Genomic DNA, 19,282 nt, shown 5'->3' with positions numbered 1-19,282 from the left:
TGTCATTCTGTCCATGTATTGCCATGCAGAAACTACTGCTGTACGATGCAAATACACAACCAAAGATTCAAAACTGGGAGGATATATGACGAAAACGCAAAGGGAATGCTCGGAAACAAATTAGATAATATTTCACAATTAGGCACAGTCAATAATACCACCCGAGAAGAATTATCAGTATTGCACAGTCTGCAGTTTTGCTAATATAAATTTACTCTTACACATTGCAAATAAAATGTGACAACAGGCATACAAATATGACTGATGGTTTAGCAAATTTAACACTTAAATGCTGCTTACCACTTTCCATGTGAGTGCCTGGTTCCAAAAGGATGACCCTTCCTCCAGGCTAAACAGTGTTCCTCCTATAGGAGCCCCAAAAGCAGCTGCCACACCAGCTGCAGCCCCTGCTGACACAAAGTCCCTCTTGTCTCTAGGAGTTGGACAAAATATAAACATACACTGAGCATCAAAAGACAATTCTAACAGCAAAAATTCATTTGTTTATCACTGGACTGGGAAAAAGATTCTTTTGTGGCTGATATAACCGCATTTTATTGAACAGATATGACAAAGTGATTATGCTGCATTGAATTCGTCATCAACAAAGGTTGATCAAGTGAGGGGCTGCTGTGAAAGTCAAGGCTAGCAGCGTGTGCAGGTACCACTAGAAGCAATACAATCATGGTTTGAGGGATTCGGTTCCATTCCTTTCACATAGCCAAGACAATCATGTTTCCATCTGTTCACTGGTCTCTGAGCCCTAGAGAGCACACATCATCCCAGCTCATCTGGCAAATGTTCAATGGGGCTCAAGTCTGGTGAACTTGACATCCATCATACAAATGTCACATTCTCACCGAGTAGGAAAGCTGTTGCTAGGCGAGCAGCATAAGGACATGTATTGCCCTGCTGGAATACTGTCAAGTGAGGTGAGGTCCCAGAATTTGATCAATGTAGCACCAAGTAGTCAGCATGCCATTGATTACTACAAGTGGATTTCTGTAATGACTCGACACTCCTTTGCAGAGCCTTCACACTTTCAGCTCCCCTTTGAGTTCAAGCATATCTTTTCTGAATGCATGCATCATATAAAGTACTTGCTGGTGTCCATCAGGGTGGTCAATACAAAAGGTTGATTCATCGCCAAAGAGGAAGAATGAATTGCTCTCGCGATAAGTGGTGCACATTGGTTCTTTTTGCGGGTCATTCTTTATTTATTATTATGCTTGACATTTAGCAGGGTAAAGGATCACATCCAACCTACCCAAACCACTTTTTCACTAATGAGGTGATTAACTCAAAATCAATTGAGTGCATCACAGTGAGTCATGAATTATTAACTAATCAAAATGATACCATAAACATTTAATCGATACCCATAATCCGTATACATCCCCCCCCCAAAGATATACATGCATAAACAGAATGAAGATTATATATTTTACAGGTCTATTTATGTCTCATGAGGAGTGTCTGGTGAAAGCTCAAGAAATAAAATGTTCATTTAGAATACATAAAAAGCCAAGATCGGCAATAGTGATGTTATTTAATATTTTTGAAGATAATCCACTCTTTTTAGAAAGAGGTGTTACCCAAGAATAAATCTGATTTTGTTTGGGATGGATTAGTGCGACACAGAGAAAGGCAGAATGCCCAGCAAAAGTTGATCACATTCTTGACAGAAGGCCGCAAAGGCATCAGAAGATCAAGTTGAAACGAAGATATGTGCGCTTACCTGTCGCTACGGAAATAGGGGAAATTGAAGCGAATTTTCTTAAAAGTGATGCTCTGAAACTGGAAACAAGAAAAATGTTAAAATTGGAGTATGGAGAAATGTAGATCATGAGACAATCCAATCACAAACCTTGACACACTCACCAATTGCAAATTACAAACCCAGTATTTGAATGCAAATACTGGTTTGGTGGATGAGTCCAAAGAGTGTCAACTCTGGTTTTGAACCCAGTTTCAACTGTTGTCTTTCAACAGTAACAGACTTGCAAAAATCTATTGGTAACATATGGCAAAACATATAACAGTACTTTTTCTCTTTTGTTTCAAAGCTAGCATTTCACTGATAAATACAGCTACTGAATTGTCAAATTTATGTTATTACAAATGCAGCAGGCTAAATTAGAATAAACTTTAATAATACCTGACAGCAGGGATGCCCTGGCAACAAGCATGGCAGGCCACTGTGCTGTGTCTGCAGTTTTCCATTTAAACACAGCTCTAAATGAGCTAATCCAGCTGGTTACTGGCTTAACTGGACCAGCTGAGCTGCATCTCCCAGCTCTCATGCTGCCCTGGCTTTAATGAGGTACTGACATCATACAGAAACACTGGCCCCCTACTTATTCTATTGTTAAAGTCACCAACAATGAAATGATTTCTGTACCTGAGGCAGGCCTGCTCCTATGATGGAGCCGCAGTGAATCATTGGGCCCTCTTTCCCAACAAAGAGTCCTGTAAACGATGTCAAAGGTCACAACACAAACTTCCCTTTTCAGTAAGTAACCTAGACCAGTAGTACCTAAGCTTGATCCTGGAGGAACACAGGTGGTCAAAACCACCCTTTGTCACGTACCAATTCAGCTTCTCCTCAGCTTGCTTATCCTTATTTCTGCCTAAACAATCCTTGCTATTTGATCAGTTTATGACGAACAAACACAAATGGGAATAAAAGTGTATCACACACACTCACAATGAGCTTTTGTTTCCTTCTTCAGGCATGCAACTGTGTACATTTCAGGCATCATAACTGAATGAGGGTACTTCTGAAACTCAGAATCTGGTATAAAGTTGATACCCATTACAGATTCCATTTAACCTTTTAACAGCTAAAAACAAATTTACAGTTATGCCCCAAACAGAAAACTGAAATCAATTAGGCTGCAATTAAATTCTCATCTGGAGCAAAAACCAGAAGACACATTGTTCTTCCAGGATCAGGGTGGGAACCACTCACTTATGTCATTGCATTGTGAACGTACTCAGCACTTAAAGAGAGTCAAAGCCAAAATGCATCTAATACACTTGCGTTCTGCCCACATAATGAATTGTGTTCTTTGAGTTTGCTGTGTGCTTAGCTTCCAAATGTAATAATTTTAGGTGAAACTACTTTGATATGAATGTCATTATCTGTTGAGTTTCCCTCATGTACATGTATCTTTTATGGATTCCTGTCACATGACCAGACAGAGAAACTTAGAAACGGATCACCAAGGAGGAACGTACTGAGCGCACCACCTACCTCCAGCCACAGAGAACAGAACTCCCACTGCCTTGCACACGAAGGTCCGGAATCTCACAATACCAGGAATTTTCACCCCGTTCAAGTAGCTCTTTATCTCAGGTATACCTGACCCTGCAGCTATAGGCTGAGAGAAAGTATCAAGCAAAACTTAATAAAAACAGAAAAGAAGACTTGGCAAACAGTTTTTACACCACAGCACGATTTACAAACACATTTTTTATTCATAAGATTCAACTTAAGGAGATTTTTGAAGGTAGAGCATTTTATGAAGTAGCTGAGCAGGAAGGAGCCCAGAAAATGAGTGTTTCATACTAACATCATCATGCAGGTACATTGGCACTTCACAGGGTACATTTAAGTTAAGTCATAAACAATAATATCAAAATGCTGACTTGCAGTCTGCACTTCTCACTGAAAACACTTACCTCAATAAGAACTAAAACACTAGCAAAAAAGATAAAGGTCATGTTGAAAGCCAGTAGTTCTAATAGGGATAAAGCAAGACAGCCCTTTTCACTGCATTCCTCCACAGCTGTAAGCCACCGGTCAAGGAAACCAATAGACCGGTTACTGACAGGTTTTATGAGAGACTGGAACAAATCACAGACGTTTCTAGAACTACCGAACTATTGATGGGCAATCAGAAGCAGGCCTAAAATACATTATTTAAATCAGTCTACAAAGGTAAGCATAAAAACACTGAAAAGGATACATTTTCCAACCAAGTTCAACTTGATCTGAGAGAAGAGCCTTACAAAATAATCAACAAAAAGACCCACCTGTAAAAAGAAAAATGTACATGCATTACCGAGAGAAGCTAAATTGAATCTTTTTAGTCCACCTCTCAGGTAAATATTCGTCCAGTTGTCTATGGATCATGGATATTCTTCTTTCACCCTAAGCTAACCACAATAAAGCAGCCTGCTTTAATTACGAAGGAATGCTGTTCTTCTACTAAAATAGGAAATATTTCCATTAGTACAAAACACTACATTTGGCACTGAAGCAAGACACCTACCTGGCACTGAACAGAAGCCATTATTTACCAGCTGCCCTATTACACAGCAGGTCAGGTCTTTGCTTCTCTGGCTGAATTAAGGACAGGTTTAGGTAAGCCAAAATGAGCAATGCTCAAAGCAGAACTCAGCGAGGGCACTGGGGTTAACACCCTTACTCTTTCGAGAAGTTCCCATGAAGTCAAACAGGGCAACTCCAACATCATTGTGTCCACCAGTACCAATACCATTCTGGGGTACTGGTTTGGAAATTATTTTACAGAGGGAAGAGCACCAATTACTGGTCCACAGACACCACTTACAGCAACAGCCTGGTTTTCCTTAGAGGTCTGCCCTCCCATTATAGATCAGGCTGAGCCTTGCTTAACTTATGCGACCTGACAAGACAGCATCAATTACTTACCAGACCGGTACAGACCCCAATGGCAAATACAACCATCCACTTCACTGCTTCATACTTTCTGGCTGTCTAATTTGGGAGGGGTAGAAAACAAATATGATTCCAATTACAATGGCTGTCTGTAAACCAGAACTCTAATACCAATTCAAAGTGTGATTTACATTACAAAAACTGTAACTGTAAACAAATTCTGTGAAACTGAACTTTAGTCAAGAAAACTATAGTAGATGTAGGTTTTGACTTAGGCAAATAACCAAATAAACATGGGTTATATATCTATCACAATATTGTTTACCTTAATAATAAAAGCAGAAAATTGACTATGGTAAAAACACAGATTTTATTGAAAATAAATGCTCTAAGTATAAAATCGATTCAGTCTTTTAGAATACGGATAATATTTTGGTGGTAAGTACGTGTCCTGCCATGTTGTTGCTTTACCTTATTGTCCATTCCCTCCAAAACCTCCACATAGGGTTCATTGATGCATTTGTCATAGTCCAAACTCTGCCGTAGAAAGGAAAGATGAATCAATAACAGTGGTAAGAATTTTCATTTCCAGCTTTCCACCTGTGGAATTGGTGCTGTATCACATGAAGCAAGAAACTGATTCTCGGAACAAGACCTGGGTACACAGCTCATGGATCTAGCAAAAAACACTGAAAGTACAACACATGACACATGCTCTTTCTTACACATTCCACGTACCTTGAGACTTTCAGAATTTAGGCATTATATAATAACTCAGAAAATGTAAAACTCTTTCAGCCTTAAACTATTAAATGCAACTTTAAATACAAAGTGCTCTAAAAACCACATTAGCCACAAAAATAACCTTTAATTTAAGAGACCTTTTCACATGAAAAAACTGCACTATTAAATTTGTTAAAACTTTCATAAACATATACAGAAAAAAGTATTAAACCTGGAGGTTTTAAATTGCAAGTTATCCATTTGTCTTATTTTTTTCAACATGGCATGCTAAAGTAACATCTGGGTGTCATGTTCAATGATTTAAGGGAAAATAAATTTAATTGATAGTATTTTTAACATGCTCACACAACTTTACACTAAGCAATACATACAAATACTGTTAAAAGCCATCTTTATCTTGTTTTTATCCCTTTCATGGGCTCAGGAGAAAACTTTAATGACGTTTTAAGGAATGGTGGTCAATATGCCTTCTGTTTCAGTTACAATATCTTTGGAGTCTCACCTCATAATCTTTTCTTGGAAGGATTTCATCATCTTCATCATGAGTTTCCCCTAGAATTGTCTGTCATAAGCAAATGAAACAGGAAATAGAAACTAATTACATGGAAATCTTGTTACCCACATTCGTTAAATTGCACAGCCTATTTATAAAACCAGTAAGCAGACAAATCAAGGGGTTTATTTGCTAAACTCCCCTATCCTGAAAGCTGGTTTACCTTTACATTTTTCAAATATTTAACTCAAACAAGGAAATTGTTTTCAAAAATATTTTGTTTCCCAAAAGGTTACAAATATTGCAACATAGACTTCTTTTCATGAGTAAATAAAGCTAGCAGGGAGCTGAATCAGTAAAAACACGAGCATGTGCTTATGTTTTCATTTTTAACAAATAAAGCACTTGTCAGGAAAGGAAAACAAACAAATATGGGTGACAGAGTTACAACTTGTTATTTATATTGCATGTACGCAGTATTTAACAGAGTGTACACATACAAAGTCATCGTCTGCACAATTGGAAAACAAAGCCACAACACTGTTGAGTTATGGGATATATGAAGACCCCATCCATTACAGCTCCAGTCTGGGAGTAGCATTCCCTGTGGATCAGCAGATAGCCTTATGGCATCACAGTAAGGACCTGTGCTTTTGTTCATCACATAGCCTTCGTAACCGCAGTACAATACCTTTTTTTGCTTTTAGAGAGCATTTTTTTTTTACATATGGTAGTTTATCAACACGCTTAATATAAAAAAAAAATCGGTGCCCTGGTCTAGACTCAACCCTTTGTCGTGCACAGCATTACGAATTCGTCTAACGTGCGCTTCATCCCTCGACTTAACTGGTCACGTTCATATCTCACGCAGCTCTTCACGACTGTCTGGGCTTTATTTCCCACTGTTCTACAGGAATTCGAAGAATTCTGAATGAAAGCCTTCTTCATTCTTAACTGAGTGTGCACATACAAAGTCAGTGTCCATCAGGGCTTCGACTCCAATCACAGTAGCCACTGCCCAGAGCTCAGCGGTGGCCCTACGAAATGTCGCATTCTCATGCAGAAAACCCGTTATGCCGCACGCGTTAACACCTTTTAAGAAATAAATAAAGCAAAACAACGCAGGCATTTCCAAAACATGACAATATAATTACACAGCAGGGAGGAAAAGAGTGAATGAAGGGGGGAAAAAAAGAGTTTGGTCAAAGGATCGAGATGAGCTTTTTTTGCAGGTCAGAGCAACAGAGCAACAAAGGCATGAAAAACAGCACAGCGTTCACCCATTGTACCAGTTCCTCGGGCGTCCTGGTCTCCCCTTCCCTGCAGCAGCACTGACAACACAGACAGCTCCCACAACACGCCATCTTCCCCACCTCGGCATCCGCCTGACAGCGCTCACGTCACATGACCTCGCGGCGGCCCGTGCGGCCACGTGCTGAAGCAGCTCGGGGAGCCGCCATTGCGGGACACATGGCTCTTTAAACGGCCAGGACGATAGAGAAGGGGATCGCATGCGCTAGGCTAGGGAGTGCATTTATGTACCAAGCAATTGCACGGGAGCGCAGCAGGGGGAAAATTAGGCTCTTCGATTTTGATCCTCAAGATAGATTGCAAATGTCTTGATTTATAAAGGCACGCGCAAAACCGCTCTAAAAAGATAGTGATTATCTAGACTCTAGACTAGATTAACCTCGGAACACCAGTGTTGTTGACACGATCTTCTATCTCCTATCGTGCTATTTCGATACCTAGTAAGCATTGAAAATATAGCAATTTAAAGATGAGTTGCAGGCCTGTGGAAATAAATTTCATTCGGGAAAGGGTGAATCTTCTGTTTGAATATTTATTTGTTTGAATTGTCAGCCTCCTCCTACGTGACAGGCTTCACTGCACATAAATGGATCCGGCGACAGTGGTGCAAGATGCCCGCACAGCACCCGAGTGTCCAGTTGTGGAACTGGAAAGGTCTAGTTACACAACTGTCACCGCACGCCGCGCAGTGCTGTCCGCTTTTGGGAATGTCACCACTATCCTCCAAAACTTTATCGAGCCGGTTTCAGTAATCTCTCTGAAACTCCCCCCACGCTCTCTCCACTCCGCCCCCTGAAAGGGGAAACTTCCACCGGCTGCACCCGCGTCACGTGACAGGCTATATTTAATATTATTTTGTGAGCGACAGAGGCTACAATTTAACCACGTTATGAATCGACCTGCTGCCCCAGCTACATCTAATAAAACATCGCAGCATCGTCATCAGAACGCTACAAGCTGATCTCAGCGTTAGTTGCACTGCTTAAATCCAGGTAGGTAGTGATTTATTTAATAGTAAAAAGTTAAGCAGCACTAGGTTTTTTTTTTTTACTGTTACCGAGCAGTATGTTTAAACCACAGAGTTCTGTGCTCCCCGATAATGAATGGTTCTGGTACTTTTTGTATTAACCAACGCATTTGCAATGAGATAAGCTTTGAAAACGACCTATTTTTTTGGTAGTTGCAGAATAAATGAAAACGAATGTGTGAAGTACCCTATTCAAGGGAATGAAATACTCACTTGATCCCAGATATCTGGGGTTCTCCTCAGGGGTCGTTCCTACTTCATGCCTTCCCAGTAGTTTTCTTCAGTGCCTGCATGTCTAGTGTCTGGAAGTCTCTGAAAACGCTGCAGTGATCAGATGGATTTCGGACTAACAGTAAGCGGACAAAGCGCAGTTTTTGGAAGCGATGTAGAGGATCAGTATTTCTAATAAGCTTAGCACTGAACCTACATCTTTGGTTCAATGGGCCTACTTTTTCTGGTAGGTTTTGAATGTGTATTGTTGAATGAGAACAAAGACGTTAAAGGAGCAGATGTAGATCAAACAACTGTGATGTGTGAATCTAACGTTAAAATATCACCGGTGCACAGCAGAATACTATACTTGCATAAGGGAAGCTAATCACGTCATGAAAGAACAATAACTCAGTATATTATTTTGTAAAACAACATACAGTGTAATACAATAATGCATCCCTTGCATATTAAAGTACTTACCAGATTATAATACCCAAACTGAAAAAAAAATAGAAACACTTTTTATTTCTGAGGATGAAAAACAGTGTTTATTTCTGTGGCACACAAGAAAACCGAGGAATGTTTCTCTGCTCCAAGACCCAGGCGGCTGGGTTACTTGCATAACTAACCCGTCCGGCTCTTCGATTGTCGCAAACTATCAGGTCTCCGTATGATGAAATGAAAATGTTGCGTTGCCAAAGGCAGTTTAGTTTTAATTTAAATATAAAATATTCCCAGTTACAAACTTTGGCTTAATCAGGTTTGAGTGATTAATTTGGTGTTTAATATAACTGGTCTTGTGCGAATAGAGAAATACCCTTCTCTGCACGTTTTTGAGAAGAGATTGCATGAACCTCGTGTCTTGATTTGGCAAGATTTTAAAAGGGAGAAGTGTCATCTTAAAACAAAGTGAGGATTAAAATGTAGATGCCTTTTCAAATAGTGTAACAATGTTATTTCCTCTGAAGCCAATAAACAAAATGCCAACAACAAAATATTTAGAAAACTTTTGAGAACATTTAGAAAATCCAGAAAAAAACATTTTTAAGTGGCATTTTTTAATGACATCAGTCCAACTTCACTTCATCTACAGAGACATTTTTGTATATATGGCTTGGCCTCTGTAAAGGTTATTGCTATCATATGGTTTCACTTCATTGACTTTCCTTTGTAGCACAGTGGTGCTCTAGGACCATGTTCCAAAATAAACTCTTGTCAGCCCCTCCCACTGTAAAGAACTGGCAACACAAAAGTACAGTACGTTACAGAACTGAAAAGATTAAAATAATTCAGATGTTGAAATGCAATGTTAGTACATGATGTTCCATTTGAGACGTTTAAGCAGATAAATTAATTCTTGCTATTGATAACACCTTGTTGTTTTACCCCACTGTTTCTGTTCTGATTAGTATAGTGGATGTGATGCTTTTTATTATGGAAATAATGGTTTCCTAGATTGTTGATCACCTAGGACCAGGGAGTGTTTGAAAACTGACAACAAGGAGTTACAGAAGGGTCACGTCTTTGATGGGACCCGATCCTGGAGTATCTGTAAGTGCAAGCGCATACAAAAGTAGGGTTTTATGAAGGGCAGTGTGAGAGTAGAACTGTGTGGAGTATTTATTGCACCTCTGATTCCCCAGTAAAACCACGCCTGGCAGCAGGCTAGATCTCGGGAGCTCAGGTGAAGTGTGGGAGCGTGTTCTGTGGAGGACACCCCAGTCCCTCACGAGTGGGCGTGGCGCTCACCCGCAGGTCGCCATGGTGAACGAGCTGCCGCAGACGGACAGCAGCGGCCAGCCCTGGCGCTGCGACTCCAGCGGGCCGAGCAGCAGCGGGGGGGACAGCTCCAAGGAGAGCTCCCGCTGCTCCACGCCAATCCTGGACACCGACCGCGCCGAACGCCTGCGCGACAAGATGAGGAGGCGCACGGACTCGGGGGACTGCTGGTTCTCCCTGGAGTTCTTCCCTCCTCGCACCTCCAGCGGAGCTGTGAACCTCATCTCCAGGTCAGAATCTCGGACTCGTCCTCTCCCACTTCCTTCCTCTGGTGTGCTGCCAAGTTTCTCATCTTACTACACCGGCTTCTTCCAAAACCAACGGAGGGACATCCCTGGATCAGTCGCCTCCAAGCAGCCAAATGAACTGGATGGGTGAAATGGCCTCTTGTTTGTAACATTTCTTCCATTCTCCATGCCATGAGTCTGGTTTAGTGTGTTTATTAATCCTTAAGAGTTCTTTTCTCAGAAACCACCAGTGGCATGCTAAGGCATTTGATAGCTCTGTAAGAGTACAAACATTGTAGAATGAAAGCATCCCCCCCCCCCCATGGAGAAGCCTGATGGTTTTCAGGAAAATGTTTGGAAAGGCTAAGTGCATATGCTCATTTAAGGACACGTACACTAGTAAATATACTGTGGTTTGAGAGTAGTTGGAAGTGATGTATAAAGTATATGAACCAATTGTACAGAAAAACAAAGCTAAAGACATCCTCTGTATGTGTGTGCCAGATCATGGGGGGAAAAGTCAAATGTTTTCAATTAATTAATCTGAGGATCTCCTTGTACGATTACTGCATTGAATTCAATTCAATTCAATTCAATTCAATTCAATTCAACTTTATTGTCATTAAACTTACACAGGTGCATAGTATAATGAATAGTGTTTCTCATTAGTCACTCAGGTGCAGTATATAAATAGGACAGAAGATAAGACAATAGACAGTTACACAATAGCAATAACAGTAACATGTAATAACATAACATAAATAACATGTAATCAAGTAATCGAAATGTTAAATTGAGGAGTATATTGTTAAGATTGCCCAATGAACTAACGAGACCTCATTTAAAACATCATGTTGTGTCGTGTCCTTCACATAGGTTTGACCGTATGGGGGCAGGTGGGCCACTCTTCATTGATGTGACCTGGCACCCTGCTGGAGACCCTGGATCAGACAAGGAGACCTCCTCCATGATGATAGCCAGCACGGCTGTCAACTACTGTGGCCTGGAGACTGTGCTGCACCTCACCTGCTGCAACCAGACCAAGCAGCAGATCACTGCACATCTGAGCAAGGCCAAGCACCTGGGCCTTAAGAACATCATGGCTCTAAGGGGAGGTGGGCCTGAGAGTTCTGTTCTAAAGCTAGGGCAGATTCCGGTTAGCTTGAACAGGATATTTCCCAGAGCAAGTGAGCCTTCCAAACCGTTTCAGCTGACAGATTTATGAGGATAGCCATCTAAACTATTAAAATATTACTTTATTCCATGGAATGTTAAGTTGTGCGTAGCAAAATTCTACATTGGTATAGAGAGGATGAGCTTAGTAGTCCTTCCACACAGAGTAGTTTTTTGAAACAGCCTAATAAAAACCTGAAGAAATTCCCACTTGGAAATTGTCTGCTTCCTTCATTGTCATTCCCTGTTTAATTGCTATGTAAACCGTTTATTTCTTGTGGCTTTGGATGTCTTCCAGATCCCATGGGAGCTGAATGGGAAGAAGAGGAGGGAGGTTTCAACTATGCCACAGACCTGGTCAAACACATTCGCTCTGAATTTGGTGACTATTTTGATATCTGTGTTGCTGGTGAGTTCCTTATGCTGATCTTCATATTTATTTCTGGAGTAAATGAAGACCGATTAAGTTAAAAAGACTGTTAAATCCAAAAAAGATGTGCAAAATATTCAAATTTCTCTACAGTTCAGAAGACTAAAGATTGCATTCAGTATTCTTGGGGACTTGTCATGAAGCCTCTCAGATTTGTTCCCCAAGATTTGAACCCATTGGTGTTCTCTGCCACTTCTTGACGGGTTCTCAAGTTAACCATGTGCCAAATTCTGTTCTTGTGCGAAAGGCTACCCCACTGGCCACCCGGAGGCAGTGACCTATGAGGATGACCTGAAACATCTGAAGGAGAAGGTGGATGTGGGGGCTGATTTTATCGTCACACAGCTCTTCTTCAGACCAGAAACATTCCTCAAGTTTGTCAAGGACTGCAGGGCTATGGGGATCACCTGTCCCATTTTGCCTGGAATCTTTCCTATTCAGGTATCTAGGAATGGCATCTATTTCACTGGAATTACAGTATATCGCTTTTGTGTCTTGTAAACAGAGTACAATTACATGTTGGGTAATGAGGAAAGAGAAGTACCTGTATTTTGAACATTTGAAATGCATATCTAACATTGTATGCTTTCATTTTTCTCTTTTTAAAAGCTCCGTTTCCTAAAGTTGGCAAGAGGTTTCTTTATAGTTTGTACTGGAATTTGTAATGTTATTTGAATAAATGTTCCGCCAATAGTATTTTTAATCGCTGTGGAGTTCTCATGATAAATTTTAGAATTGCAGCAGACGGTAGTAAGCTGTTTCAGTCAATTTACTGATCTTATGTGAGGAACTTATTGTTAGATTATTGTAGTGAAAAATTAAAAGTAAGGAACATTCCCGGGACATTAAGGAACGTCCTACCCTGACAAAGAACCTTTTCTTTTGAATCTTACAGAAAAGATTATGAAACTGATCCATGTATGCAAAATCCTGGCCAAAGTCAATCCAGTGAATTTATTCAGAGTCGTCAATGAACACAAATCAAAGTACAGAAGTAGAAACTAAGCAGAATACATTTACAACGGAGAGCAGGAGGTCCAGTCATGTTGTTGAAGTTGATAAACTGGCATGTTTCAAGAAAAGATTTGTATTGATTCAGATTTGGCAACTAAACAATAAGCCTCTTGACCTCCTCATATCTGTGATCTTTTTTTTGTTTTTATATATTATCCTGAAATGTAAAAGACTGTAAGCCCTTTCTTGTGTTTGGCACTGTGTGCCTAGGGGTACCAGTCTCTGCGCCAGCTGGTGAAACTCTCCAAACTGGAGGTTCCTGAAGAGATCAAGCAGGTGATCGAGCCCATCAAGGACAATGATGCTGCCATCCGTAACTATGGCATTGACCAGGCAGTGGGCATGTGCAGAGTGCTGCTAAAAAGTGGTGTGGTGCCTGGCCTCCACTTCTATACTCTCAACAGAGAGGTGGCTACCATGGAGGTCCTGAAGCAGCTGGGCTTGTGGATTGAAGACCCCAGGTTTGCACTGTTTATTTTTAATGTGGAGCCACCTCCCTAACAGCATTATTTCCAGATCATGTGTTAAAAACAAAAAAAGATACGCTGGTCTGTAGTCTTGCTGAGTATTATTCAGTTTGTGCAGGCACATGATGCTGGAATCAAGAGAAGCACCCCCCCTTCCAGCTGGCTCTGAAAGTCTGGCATGGGGCTGCAATATCTGTGACAAAACATGGGGAGCTTGGTGACTAGGCCAGGAGAGTGGGTCTGCACGTCCTCATTCTCTCCTGCTAGTGGTCATGCGGTTTAGAGATGTGAAAAACACACCACTGCCGATTCCAATTAAATAATTTAAAATTGAAACCCATCTAGGAAGGGCCCAGTTAAGTTTACTAGTTCACGAAAGCTAATGCCTAATGCTGTGATTTAATGCAATGACCTACATAGACAACCAGTACAAGTTTGATTTATGACAAAGTTAATGGTCCTTCGCTTATGGCATTCTGAGCTCTTTCAGGGACCTAAAGGACATGGCGGAACATCTGATTGTGTTTTTCCAGGCGGCCACTCCCATGGGCAGTCAGCGCTCATCCTAAACGCAAAGTGGAAGATGTCAGACCAATTTTCTGGGCTTCCAGACCCAAGAGTTACATCTACAGGACACAGGAGTGGGACGAGTTCCCCAATGGAAGATGGTATGGGCTGCAATTTATAAGTGTCTGTTAATTTCATATTAAGCCTTCTGAAAAGTGTTTAAGAAAATAAAGAATTTAGCATGTAAGTTGACGAAAACTGTATCGTCAGGTGTGTAATTAGATTGGACTTGCACTTAACTGAGTGACATAATACGTGTATGCTTTAAAGAGAAAACCTGCTTGAGGCATACAAAATGTGTCTGCAGAAAAATTATTTGGTGGTCATCGTTTTTAAATAACATTTCCCTGCAAAAATACAATTACCGCATGTTCTGTTTGGCTTACATGCTGTGAACAACAGGAGTAGATGTTCTAAAATAATAAGGTAAGAACGTGTCTAGAGTAGTCTTATAATTAATAGCTCATATATCCACTCCACCTCTTGCACGATACTGGGAGCGGAAGATGCTCTTGTTTCACAAAATCTCACCTGGAGGAGATGGGTGTTCTTGCTTGGCAGGTGACACGCACACAGGGTGTGTCAAATAAAAACACTCTAACCAAGGTCTCTGGCTCTTTTAGATAAGGTCACAGGACTAGAGATTCTTCCTCCTATGTATTACATCAAACGTGACATGTGGACTTGTTTTGGTTTCCTTGTTTCCTGCTAGAAACTCAGAGGTGCATTACAAGGGATTACCTCTCCAGGACAAGAGTAGGGCGATAGCTATCTATCACCCTCTTGTTCTTAGAATAACTATTTCAATTCTTTTTTGGAAACGTTTTAACTTCCTATTTTTTTAATGTGGCATTTATAAATATATGCATCTCTCTCTAAATCTTCCAGTTCTGATACTTTATTTTTCTAAGATTCGATATAACATCTACTATAATATTTCCAATCTGGTAAATAACTTTATTCCATGTGTATGAAGGTAGACTGATTTAACAGTTGAAGAGAGCTGTAATCGAGTTGTGTCCTGAGCCTTTATCTTCACCCTAACCCCTCTAACTGGTTCTCATTCATCCTAGGGGGAACTCATCATCACCTGCTTTTGGAGAGCTGAACGACTATTACCTCTTTTACTTGAAGAGCAAGTGTTCCAAGGAGGCCCTGCTGAAGATGTGGGGAGAGGAGCTGATGAATGAGGAGAGCGTCTTTGAAGTGTTCACTAACTATATCACCGCACAACCCAACTGTGCTGGGAACAAGGTAAGTTGGGCAGCAGTCCATAATGGCCTACTGGAGGAATGTTGAAGTCCCGTACGGCGTTTTGGTACATGGATTCCTAGTGTTCTTCAACAACAGGAGTGCCCTTCTTATTCCAAGCGTGATTGGGGGATATGCTTTCCAACACGTATAACATTCCTTAGGGATTGTATTTGTTTGAAGATGCCATCCTTCTGTGTCGCAGGTGATGTGTTTGCCATGGAATGAGGACCCACTGGCTCCGGAGACGAACCTGCTGAAGGACCAGCTGGAGAAAGTGAACCGGCGCGGTGTCTTGACCATCAACTCCCAGCCCAACATCAACGGGAGCCCGTCCTCTGACCCTGTTGTGGGGTGGGGCCCCCCTGGAGGATATGTCTTCCAGAAGGTAAAGCTTTAGTCCAGCAACAGTGGACATGTAGTGCTGCAGGCAGTGAAGTTCAGTGAGCGTTACTACTGTTATTATACAAACTGTTATTATACAATAATTTTAATATACTCGCCGTGCGACCTTTAACAAGTCAGCTACACCACAAAATAGTCCTGCCTGTCAGGATGTCTGCCTTTAAATTGGTAAATTAGAATTTTTCTCCTATTCATGCTTTTAATAATTTGTAATCAACAGGCATATCTGGAGTTTTTCACATCAAGTGAAAATGTCACAGCACTTCTTCAGGTACTAAAAAAGTACGAGCCCCGTGTTAACTACCACATTGTGAATGTCAAGGTATATACATTTTTTACTTTTTAGATTTACTAATAATCAAGCTACCAACTACTTCTTATTAGCTCTGATGGGTGATTTTATTTTAAGTGTCAAATCTATATAATCCTCACTTCTAGGGAAAGAACATAACAAATGCTCATGAAATGCAGCCGAATGCTGTGACTTGGGGGATTTTTCCTGGCCGAGAGATTGTGCAGCCAACAGTTGTGGATCCTGTCAGCTTCATGTTCTGGAAGGTGGGAAATAGTAATAGGAAAACTTAATCCTAAATCCAATGAGGGAACTCCACTTGCGAGATAAATTTTATGTAGTGAACACGTGTTTTAAGCAGTGTGCAGTCTGAGGTACTCTTTTGTTCATTTTGTGGGAGAACAAAATCCAGTATAATATCAAATCCAGCATATAAAATATCAAAGTCTAAGTCTCTGCAAGTCTCTAATTAATGTATTGTTGAAAATTCTACTAGTTTCATTGATCTTTGTTAAATACGTACATATATGGGAAGAACGGATGATAAACGGATGTTTTATTCCTGAAACGAGTCTAACGTTTTTCATTTGTAGGATGAAGCCTTTGCTTTATGGATTGAGCAGTGGGCTAAACTGTATGAGGAAGAGTCCCCTTCTCGCATGATCATCCAGTACATCCATGACAACTACTACCTGGTCAACCTGGTGGACAATGACTTCCCTCTGGACAGCTGTCTGTGGCAGGTTATAGAGGACATGTTTGAGCTGTTGGATTCTCCTGCTGAACATCCTGAATAACTCTACCCTTGCAACAGCTGGGCTCCCCACAGCCTCTCCATTGCATTCTTTGAATGCTACTTTAGAAAACTTGCACTCCTGCATACAGTAGATTTAAAATGGAAGTGCTATTCTGGGGTATACAATGTATACAAGAAGATTCGACCTTCTTTTAGTAATGCAATACTTTTACATCCATTATTTTAAATGTTTTTTAGCAAGTATATTATTTTTCTAGGGGTATTGTTTTTGTAATCTGGAGGTGAACTTCTGCCATCTTATAAACATGACGTGAACTTTGCAGTAAGAATTGCATACAGAAACGTATGAACTCATATAAAGCTACCAAAAAGTTTTCACCTCATCCTCTGCAGAAATCACCTTGATCAGTATTTTTCTTTCTGCAGTGTTGTATATTTTGTGTGTTAAAAAGCCACAATTAATATGGCTTTTTTTACAGCAGCAAAAAATTATCTCAATGATAAATAAGCTCAATACTTTTTTTTCCAGTTTTGTATTAACAACTTTTATGACAATATTTTCCTATCTTTCTACAATTCCTTTAACATATTTATTACATTAAGCACTAAAGAAGAATTGGAATGTTATCTTAAACAAGTGATTTTGTAATAATGTATTTTAAGAAAATTAAATAGGATTGAAATAAATATCTGCAAATAATTTAAAGATATACAGGGTTTCAGGTACCATTTTTATAATAAGCTTTATTAGAAAGGTTAAACTGGTAACTGGTTTTATGTGGCTATGAATTTAAATAAATGTATATATTTCCTTACGTTAAGACATTCTCTACAGTACTCAACTTTTAACCAAAGGCTAAACTACTCATTTTAAATTTTTTTTGGATTTGAATTAAGAAGTTTTTGTTACACGCATTTTTTTATGTGAACAGCACTCCAAATATTAAAAGGACCTATAGAATTTTCTTAATCACCCCTGTTACTTTTATGTTATTGTTCCAGCACACACCGGGCTGTGGCTTATGGGTTCCAACAGCACAGAAAATACATGTTGCACAATTATGCTATGCAAGTTTGTTATAATGAAACTTTAAAGATATAGAACACTGTTACAGTTTTGTCTTGAAATAAAAATGTGTGCCTTCGCAGAGTCTCAAGACCCATTTTATTTTATCCTTCTGAAAAAGAATTGGTCATTTGCCTCTAGATCCTACAAATGTGGCCATATTTTCACAAACCTGAATAAATTGCAAGGATTGGGTCACTTTCATCAGCAGGTTTTACGTCACATTATCTGACATGAAGTCATACCATACTGCCATGTACAGAGTGGACATAGTACAAAACCTCTTATCTTCCTGAACTTGATAACCCACTAATATTTCATGTGTGCACTTCTGTTTTGTATTCCTTTGTTTAATAATGCTGTGACTTTTCATCTGCCACATTAATGTTCTGATATCTGGGTTCAACAAAATTGGTTTCAGTCTTGATTCCTGACATTCGAACCAGGATTTTGTTAATACAAGTCTTTATAGCCTCCACATATATACACATATTTTTGTATAAAATACATTTTATACAAAACAGTTTTCTATAAACTGTATAAACTGGTTGTGCTTTGTAATTCATTCTTGCAAAGCCTGAAAGATAGAGGGTGTTTATACAGTCTTACAATATGGCTATTTTTCACACAGTTGTAATTGTAGTTCACACTTATTTGCCTTTTTTAAAGAAATTGGGACCGGGATTAAACACTTAAAAAGAGAATGTTCTACAGAGTACTGTACTGCAGCATTAAATGGCCATTATGAGCCAAAAAGACTGAGGTAATGGCTCTGGAGAACACTGGTAACATGAGAAAGTACAGGGAGGAGCTGTAAAGAAACAGCTGAGACACCACAAGTGAACTCACTGGCCCCCCGAGTGAGGAACAGGCAATTGCACATTGTAATGGAAGTGTGTGAAAGGTCAAGAGAATGCACTGTTACTCTTTCTCCCTTCTATAAAATGTAAAAATGCAAAATCTGTTTTCTTTTTCAGATTAAAGGATACCGTTTAAAAATGCTCCCGCTGCTCTTAATTCTATTTAGAAAATATGAACTGACAGCACACAGAGCCTAGCAACTATTTTAAATACTAAGCCACAAGACTCAAGTAGCATGTCGTCTGTGTTCTTCGAGTCTAGCTGAGGTCCTTTTGGAGATAGTGAAACTATACCTTCTGTGTAGAATGCTTTGCCTTTAGCAGAACCTTCTACAGGCCTCATTTGGTTACTCCAATCAGCCACGTGTATAGTACATGCTGTAACAGGCATGATAAAAGTATTTTTAGCCATTAAACTGTTTGCTCATGTAAGGCAAACTTATTCAGTCTGTGTAACAGCAGGTTGTATTAACTGTCACAAACTCTGGTAAAACCATGGATCTGAACTTTTTCACAATCAATAATGTGGAATTTGTACTCAAAAGCTCTTAAAATATTAAT

General features: G+C 39.9%; 2 protein-coding genes across 6 annotated transcripts in view; one reads left to right on the top strand and one right to left on the bottom strand.

The window, feature by feature from the left end:
* Positions 1–8,498, bottom strand: part of clcn6 (chloride channel 6) — a 52,263-nt gene extending 43,765 nt beyond the window's left edge. For 2 of the 5 annotated variants that reach the window (XM_015337044.2, XM_069183878.1), the window contains exons 1-10: positions 7,163–7,325; positions 5,892–5,951; positions 5,117–5,182; positions 4,679–4,744; positions 3,972–4,038; positions 3,685–3,791; positions 3,257–3,383; positions 2,402–2,469; positions 1,739–1,797; positions 301–433 (exon numbers count right to left, since the gene is read on the bottom strand). In XM_015337044.2, coding sequence (XP_015192530.1) covers positions 301–433; positions 1,739–1,797; positions 2,402–2,469; positions 3,257–3,383; positions 3,685–3,791; positions 3,972–4,038; positions 4,679–4,744; positions 5,117–5,182; positions 5,892–5,951; positions 7,163–7,246 — 837 coding nt within the window. In that variant the 5' untranslated portion in view covers positions 7,247–7,325. Of the gene's footprint in view, positions 1–300; positions 434–1,738; positions 1,798–2,401; positions 2,470–3,256; positions 3,384–3,684; positions 3,792–3,971; positions 4,039–4,678; positions 4,745–5,116; positions 5,183–5,891; positions 5,952–7,162; positions 7,326–8,433 lie in introns of those variants that run through there. The other 3 variants (XM_015337045.2, XM_015337043.2, XM_006641969.3) reach the window with 3 other exon arrangements.
* Positions 7,392–17,940, top strand: mthfr (methylenetetrahydrofolate reductase (NAD(P)H)). The gene is made up of 12 exons (XM_006642060.3): positions 7,392–8,185; positions 10,189–10,442; positions 11,316–11,554; positions 11,911–12,021; positions 12,290–12,483; positions 13,267–13,517; positions 14,057–14,191; positions 15,164–15,344; positions 15,547–15,729; positions 15,967–16,068; positions 16,185–16,304; positions 16,632–17,940. Exons 2-12 carry the CDS (start codon positions 10,195–10,197, stop codon positions 16,833–16,835), a joined length of 1,968 nt encoding a protein of 655 aa, XP_006642123.1. The 5' UTR covers positions 7,392–8,185; positions 10,189–10,194; the 3' UTR covers positions 16,836–17,940.
* Positions 17,941–19,282: the final 1,342 nt, after the last annotated feature.

The sequence above is a fragment of the Lepisosteus oculatus genome, chromosome 25 (genome assembly GCF_040954835.1).
Source record: "Lepisosteus oculatus isolate fLepOcu1 chromosome 25, fLepOcu1.hap2, whole genome shotgun sequence".
Taxonomy (NCBI): Eukaryota; Metazoa; Chordata; class Actinopteri; order Semionotiformes; family Lepisosteidae; genus Lepisosteus; species Lepisosteus oculatus.
Note: the sequence above shows the minus strand (reverse complement) of the source record. Positions and strands in the feature narration are given on the sequence as shown.